This window comes from Spinacia oleracea, chromosome 3 (genome assembly GCF_020520425.1).
Source record: "Spinacia oleracea cultivar Varoflay chromosome 3, BTI_SOV_V1, whole genome shotgun sequence".
Classification (NCBI taxonomy): domain Eukaryota; kingdom Viridiplantae; phylum Streptophyta; class Magnoliopsida; order Caryophyllales; family Amaranthaceae; genus Spinacia; species Spinacia oleracea.
Window position 1 is genome coordinate 67,904,860 of NC_079489.1, and position 7,664 is coordinate 67,912,523.

A 7,664-nucleotide genomic window follows, 5' to 3' on the forward strand; every position below is an offset into this window, starting at 1 on the left:
AATTCAAGTATTCAAAGTGATTTTTGAGAGCAAAAATTCAGTCATATAATTGCCTACAATAGCCGAAAATTCTAAGTACCTTAAGGGCGATCCTAGTTGGTCAAGCTTAAGGCGGATCCGGACGTGCTGTGGACTATCTACGGAGGGACGACACTTGGAGTCCTAAAGACTTATTCTTGTTCGGTTCGGGCGCAGCTAGGGAGGGCACGCAACAAAGTGTATGCATCTAAACTATTCTAAATGATTATGTGTTAATAATATGCTTTCCTGGATTTATGGTTTTTCCGCATGATTTATGTTTTGTCATATGAATCATAACCTAACAGTTGTAACTTGTAAGCATGGTTCTATAGCTGTTTTAGAAGGATTAGAGAGAGCAAAAGGACCATTGTGGATCACATTAACCCTCACCCTAACTCCCAACACCAGAAAAAGAAGTGTGTAGAAACGTCTTTTTCAACGTGTTTCCACAAACAGGAATACCCCACAGCCTTCATTTCTCTCCAATAGACAATAATATTACGTACAAAAACTCCATACATGAACTTACAATAAGCTTCACTCATCATCCTCGTTAGATAAACCAGCCTATCTAACAGCTAAATTACACAAAAATGACCTCAAGAAATTTGTGTTGTTCTCGGTTGTAAGTGCTCTGTCTGACACACATGACTGTAGTTTAAGCTAGCACTTCAGATCATAAACTTTGGCTGCAATTTTCACTAGGAAAATTTCCTATGACAACCCCTTCTTTGAGTCTTTGACACTGTTGATAAGAGGATGTTGAGCTAACTAGTTTGAGGCGCTTGTTTTTTAGCTTTGGGGTCAAGGACCAAAGACTTAACACATAGCCGTGGCTTAGTGCTAACAAGGTCTTGAGAAAGGACTGAGACTGCAACAACCAGTGAACCCTTTGGCATCCCATATAGGGGAAGTAGCTCAATGAAAATACAAATCTGCACAACACACCCCCCCAAAAAAGAAGTCAAAAAAACAGAATATTAATGTAATGGCATGACACTGAGTAATAAATTATAAGTGGGAGTTTATTACCTCTGGGGATTTAAGGTCCACGGATGAATCTGATACAGCCTCTTTTACAGCAGCAGCTACAATGGCGAAGCACTTGTTCCGATCTAGCAAAGCACAAAGATTAGGATCACTGATTTTATCTTTCGCAATTTTTAACTCTGTCTCCTCGATTCCTCTTCTACAGTAGCTAACTGCAAACTAAAGATAAACTAAATTAGGTTGGTGCAATAAGATCAAACAAAGACCATACTACACTTTCATAATTGTAGTTTTGCGTTGGGGGAGAGGGGGGGAGGTATACCTAACATAAAAAGAAAGCTAATGAACAATGGTACCTCAGCCCCCAAAACACAGAAAGAATAAAAGAAAAAGGGAAGAAAGAAAAAAAACCCAGTCATATTCGGAATGCCATAGTCGGCCACAAAAGATAAAATTTAAAGTATGCTCACCTTTAGAGGTCTAGAAGACCTGTTACTTTTGTCTTCAACAAACTTGAGAACAAGATTTAACACAGTGGTACTGACTTCCGTTTCGTTCAACCTACAAGTAGCTTGAATTGGGAAAATTCGATTGCACCAGCTGCAGAGAGGGACTATATTTGTTTAACAGATAATTACAAGCATAAGCTGAGTGTAGTATTTGACACACTGGTTCAAATTGATGCCTATAGTTTCTCATGCACGGAGTGAGAAGTGGTGTAGTTTCGATCAATCAATCCACCCAATCTGAGAATTGAAATTAGACATTCATGCACAAACAAAATTCATTGCAGTTGTCATAATACATGCACAATTAATCTTCATTACAACTTGGATATGATAATCAGTCATTAACTATTATGTCAACACTTTCCAACAGCAGCTAGGGGGCGACTTTCATGCTTGATTTATAGTTGCTAAACTTATATCTAAGACCACAAAACATGCCTAAAGCCTACCAAATTGGTCCTACCGATTTCGGTATGGTGATGTCATCCATGATCCAATCTCGGGCAAACTTCGGAGGCCACCAAAACCCCCAAGAGACCTACCTATAGTTTCTATCAACACTTTCCACAAGTTTCTTTTGGCATGATGGCCTTTTCTCGGCGATAAATCTTGGGAATGGTCTCATGTAAATACCAGTTGGTACTCGAAAACCTTACAACACTAACACTTCCTGTTCATAACAATAATTTCCATTGGCATCCAGGTTCCAGAGTTCTTAAATGCTTTATTGGGTGACCACTTGGCCTATATTGAGTTTAAGGTAGCCCTCAGTGTACATCTGCCGCATTGCTTTAGCCTAAGCTATGTATCCTTGTGGGGGTGAAGCCCCAATTGCAAGTCAGCGATTCAGCGAGTGGGCACATCAGGCAAAACACAGGTTCAAAGTTAGAAGCATTCATTGTAAGTTTGTAACCCAATGCTTGTGGACGTAGATACAAGTTCTTCAAAAGTTTTCCATGTTAGAAGCATACAATTGTAACCCAATGCTTGTGGACCTAGATACAAGTTCTTAAAAGGTTGTCCATATCTTAGGGCTTTCTCAGTAATCATAATGACAACCATGGCCTGATAGGTAGGCCTATAAATGGTGGTAACGTCTGGGAAGAAACTTATCCCCTACTTACAGTATCCATGATCTTATCCAATGGGCAATTTTGGAAAGAGGTAAATTTAAGAAGCTCCCAAGTTTTTATACTTTGTATAAAACAGTACTTCTACCATACCTTGAAGATTTCACAATACACCATGCAACTCTTTCTACTTTTTTTTTTTTTCTGACCTTAATGTGCTCAGTCAATCACCAACTTCTAGTACATCAATTTACATTATTGCCAAAGCTTTGAGGGTGACAGAAAGCAATAACTTCCAGCCTTATCATTTACTAATCATCAGTGGGCTCCTTATCACCCCGAAAGCACCCAAGTAATTCATCTATGATCTGATTTTCTACATTATTCTTGATGGCCATTGGGTCATTTCCTTTCTTGGATAGAAATTGAATGCATGAGTGTATGACCTACCCAGGCCTAAAAGCTTTAATATTGTTTGATCCAAAAATTGTAATGATTAGATGGGCACAGAAAAAAGAAACTGATAGAGAAAACATATCTAGGATGGTTATTGTGAGTGATAGAACATAGAGACAGTAATTTAAAATGATGGTTCAGCCCCAGTGCTTACAGTGGTCGTTTTAATGCTCCTGATTCTAAGGATTGATTTACATCGGTGACTATGCTGACTGGATCGAAAGAACTGCCTTTGGGGAAAGTAAAGAGAACAAGGCCATTTCTTGTCACCTTTACCAGCAAAAGACTGGGAGTTTGTTTGACAGAATCATCAGTTGCTCCAAAAGATTGAGATCCATCTTTTGAAAACTCACCTGCACACATATAAATCAAAGCTTATATCTTCCAAAAACAATGCGCAACTGAATATGCAATTGGTCCTAAGGATTGAGAAGCCAAATCTTAGTAGCTTACTTTCGCTAGTTATGTTAGAGGCTCCCTCCCCTTGGCCTAATTTCCTCTTTTTAACATCTTCACTGGAATCGGACGCTCCCAAGCAGTTATTACCACTGGGATCAATATACTGCAAAAATAAAGCAAAGAACTCAACAGTGAGTATTAACAATTACTAAGAAATACAACAGGTGTACCGAAGTAGAAAATGATCTCCATTAATACAACAAACGAAATAAATTTTTATCTACATCAATATTAGTGAACAGTTACTATCACCCTTAGGAGCCAGTCCTACATAAAGTGAAATCAAATAAACAAAGAAGAGGATGTTAATATATGTGTAGATTATCAAGGAAATACCTTTCCAAGAATGGATATGGCTTCTTTTGTTGCACTCTTCTCCCTCTCTGTAAAGAAATAATTTTTTTAAACAAATTTCTTGTCAAATGAGGATCACACTACAAAGTACTTTGTATTCAATAATATGACTAAGCGATTGACAACTTCAATGAATTTTTTTAAGGCGAATAGAGTAGTTGAAGAACTAATACAGACTAAAGAACACTCATGTGGTAATTAACATTCACAAGTGGTGAGGGGAACCGAACTCCATTTCATGCTTTTCAGATGCATACACATGAGGCATAGCAAAAGATTTACGCATCCTCGTGAGGAGAGCTAACAAAGAATTGGGAGCTTGATATTCAAAAATGGATAACATGAGGTACTCAAGACAGTGTGGGTAACAGAGGTAAAGTGGTTCAGAATGAAGTTAACAGAATGAAGTAGTTCATTAAAACGGGACTTTTATGGTAGACCATCAATTAGACAATCACATAGACAATCACATGGTAAAGGGAGACATTCACGATATAGGGAGGCACACCATTCTTCCATATGTAACTCCATGTACAAGTTATCAACAAATCTACCAAGGCAACAATCCTGTTTCTCTTCTCACGTAATTGAAATTTCCAAGAATCTCGTTAAAAATACCAAATTTAAACCATTGTCCTCACATCGTAGATTTTTTGTAGCTCGAGGGGTGGATATCTTCAACATAACTAAGGTCTAAGGTTATACAGCCCCAATTAGGGTCCGAAATTTTACAATATTCCTTCCCCTATCAATCAATTATAGGTTTTGTCAATCAACAAAGTTCTCCAATTTAAAAAAGACTGGAGCTTTTGATGCATAATTTTTCAATAGCATTTCACTGGTATCAACACTATGGTTTACAAAGAAACAAACCTTTACATTATAATTTCAACATTTGATATAACATTGAACAATCTACCATTACCCAACACAAATTCTACTAACCCTAGCAAGTAGCAACCAATTTCTAATCCTTTAATCCTACCCTATGTGTCATTCACGCAACACAATTTACATCAAAACTCAAACTTGAATAACAAGAACGGTAAAGTATCAGTAAAAACAAACAAATTAAACAAAAAATCCAAAATCCCAAATCAAATAAAGAACAATAAAAGTGGGAGAAAGCATCAAATTAATCAATGACCCATTAAATTGAGGTGAAGGAGAGAGAAAAAGAGTGATAAAGTACTGACTGATAGGGCAAGTAATGAGGAAGCCGGAATGAGAATGTTGGAGGAGAAAAGAAGGAGCGTTGTAATCAAAGCGAGGAATACTTATGATAGCAGAGTGTTGCTCCCATGGCTTCATTTCCTCTTTAACTCCTTCATTTTCTTCTCCTTCTTGCTGATGTTCTTCCCCTGATTTCTTCGACTCTTCTACTTCCGCCATTCTTGTTTGTTTTGGCAGAACGGGCTGTGTTTTACGGAGTACAAGTTTAGGGCTACCGGCTATTTCACTCGGCTAGGTGGCTGAATCCCCATTCCCACGTTTGGAGGTCAGATGGATTAAAAAAGTGTATCGCTAAAAGTCGTCCCAATATATTTTAAAATGACACATTATTTTAATTGATACTGTTATTTAAGTATCAACACTCGAAAATACTTCAGAAGTTACGAAATTTAGATTATAAGTAATACTAGTGGAACCAAAATCTAGCAACGGAACCTACTCATTGATTGAAAAGAAATTATTAAAACAAAGTAATTTAATTATACATAATTTCTAAATGCAGAAAATATTTTCTTTGTGCAAAACTAAAAATGTCATAACTACCCTTTACATCCTTATTAGAAATAAAAATAAAAATAAATGAAAACCTATTACTCCGTAATTCCGTATCATTATCCCTGCTACACACCTATATTTTCTAAATCTATTGAATTTTGGTAGCAAGTAATCTGGTAAATGAAACTTTAATACAAGAAGGAGTGATTATCTTTCATCGATTCTTATAATTTCGAACTATGCGATTTCAAGTAAATACGAAGAATTTCACTCGTCGACTAAAGGTATTAGGTCGAGTACAACTCTACATGATAATGTCAGTTTTAAAATCATTGAGTTTTAAATTTGTAACTAGTTTTGATGATTCCGATTAATGCACAGACTTATGCAGTTCAAACTCACATCACGACGTAGACTTGTGCAATTTAAGCTTACACCATGGCGTAGACTTATGCATTTTAAGCTCCTGCCATGGCATGCGCTTAAAGTTCATAAATTTATATCATAGTCTAAGCTCAAAATTCACAAGTCTGTAACTTTTTTCATGGGAAATAATTCAAAATAACAACAAAACAAACTCTTAAATAACATATACTTATGCATTAAATTAAAAAGCACCTGCCAATATTTTATGGTACGAGCTTAAAATTCACAAGTCTATACCATGGTCGAAGCTCAAACTTCACAAGTCTAATTTTTTTTCGTGTAAATTAATTCAAATTCAACAACAAATCAAACCCTTCAATAACATAGACTAATGCATTTTAAACTCTTGCTATGGTGCAAGCTTAAAATTCATAAGTATGTACCATGGTACAAGCTTGAAATGCATAAGTTTGTACCATGGTGCAAGCTTAAAATGCACAAATGTGTGAATTATTTTTCGGACAAACAAATATTACCTCTTGTGAAGTCGCCGAGGTTCCGCCTATAGACTCGAACATGTACAATTGCGACGTATTTCCTCACTGGCGACGTTAGCCTCAATGAGGTGGCGGTGACCAGAGGTGGCGGCGGGCGGAGGTAGTGGTGGTCGGAGTTGGTGGTGGTCAGAAATATGGTGGGAAGGTTAGAGGTGGAAGAAGGTAAATGATGAAAGGAGGGAAGTAAATATATGAGGGTATATGTGTAAATAAATGGGGCTACATAGTAAGTCCCGTGAAAATTTAAATACACCCCTAAAATAAAAGGTGAATGAAATTTAAGCTAATCTGACTATTTGAGTAATCTCGCAATAGAATTTAGGTTACCCTTAATGACAATTTGTGGACAAAATATATAAACAAAGTACTCTGTATATTTCATGGGTCAAATATCACCTATTATTATACGTTTTAGAAAGGATACTGCGTAGCATATTTTGTGTGTATCGCTATTTGATGTACGCAGCAGCAGGAGCAGCAACAACAACAACAACAATAATAATAGTAATAATAATAATTGAAATTTTAAAAATAAAAAAATTTCTTTTATAATAAAGACCCGATTGGTCGTTTTAAAACAACTTTAAAATAAATCAATTTTTTTAAAAAAACACAATGCGGCCCAAAAATGGCGGCCTGAACCATGGTCGAGCCGCCCACAAATATACGTTCATAATTAAAAAATAATAATCGATTGCTAATTCTCGAAGATCTTCTAATCCTAATTATTGGTTTGATTCACCACTATTTGGATTGGTTTGGTTTGTTAATAATTTCTGACATATACGAAATTTCAGAATCCTAATTCATTCATAAATTCAAAAATAAATCAATATTTTTAAAACACCCTGCCGTCCAAAAGTAGCAGCCACAACCATGGTCCAGCCGTCGACAAATGGTGGCTGGACCATGGTTGTGGCTGCTATTTGTGCGCGGCATTGTGTTTAAAAAAAATAAAAATTCGAACATACCTCTCTGTTTTGGGGGACCGCGGCGCCGGCTCGATGTTCCTATCTGTTTTGGGCGGCATCTTCTCGGTAATTATCGCAACTTGAAGGGGTTTTGGATGGAGTTAAAGAAGACGATGTAGTATAGGGAAGTTACCGTTGGAGGAATCACATAACATACAAAGTAGTATAGGGCGGTACGCGGGC

At 36.7% G+C, this 7,664-nt stretch overlaps 1 protein-coding gene across 1 annotated transcript; it reads right to left on the bottom strand.

The window, feature by feature from the left end:
- Window positions 1-464: 464 nt before the first annotated feature.
- Window positions 465-5,352, bottom strand: LOC110795318 (uncharacterized). The gene is made up of 7 exons (XM_022000319.2): window positions 5,056-5,352; window positions 3,842-3,888; window positions 3,500-3,608; window positions 3,201-3,399; window positions 1,482-1,611; window positions 1,054-1,230; window positions 465-956 (listed from the first exon to the last, which is right to left on the bottom strand). Exons 1-7 carry the CDS (start codon window positions 5,249-5,251, stop codon window positions 789-791), a joined length of 1,026 nt encoding a protein of 341 aa, XP_021856011.2. The 5' UTR covers window positions 5,252-5,352; the 3' UTR covers window positions 465-788.
- Between the last annotated feature and the right edge of the window lie 2,312 nt (window positions 5,353-7,664).

Bases quoted from the DNA above. Each gene is read 5' to 3' on its own strand.
- LOC110795318 (XM_022000319.2), bottom strand. From the start codon at position 5,251: ATGGCGGAAGTAGAAGAGTCGAAGAAATCAGGGGAAGAACATCAGCAA. The intron at 3,400-3,499 runs GTAAGCTACTAA...ATATGTGTGCAG, and splicing joins CTCTAACATAACTAGCGAAA to GTGAGTTTTCAAAAGATGGA. The intron at 1,231-1,481 runs GTGAGCATACTT...GTTTATCTTTAG, and splicing joins GGTCTTCTAGACCTCTAAAG to TTTGCAGTTAGCTACTGTAG.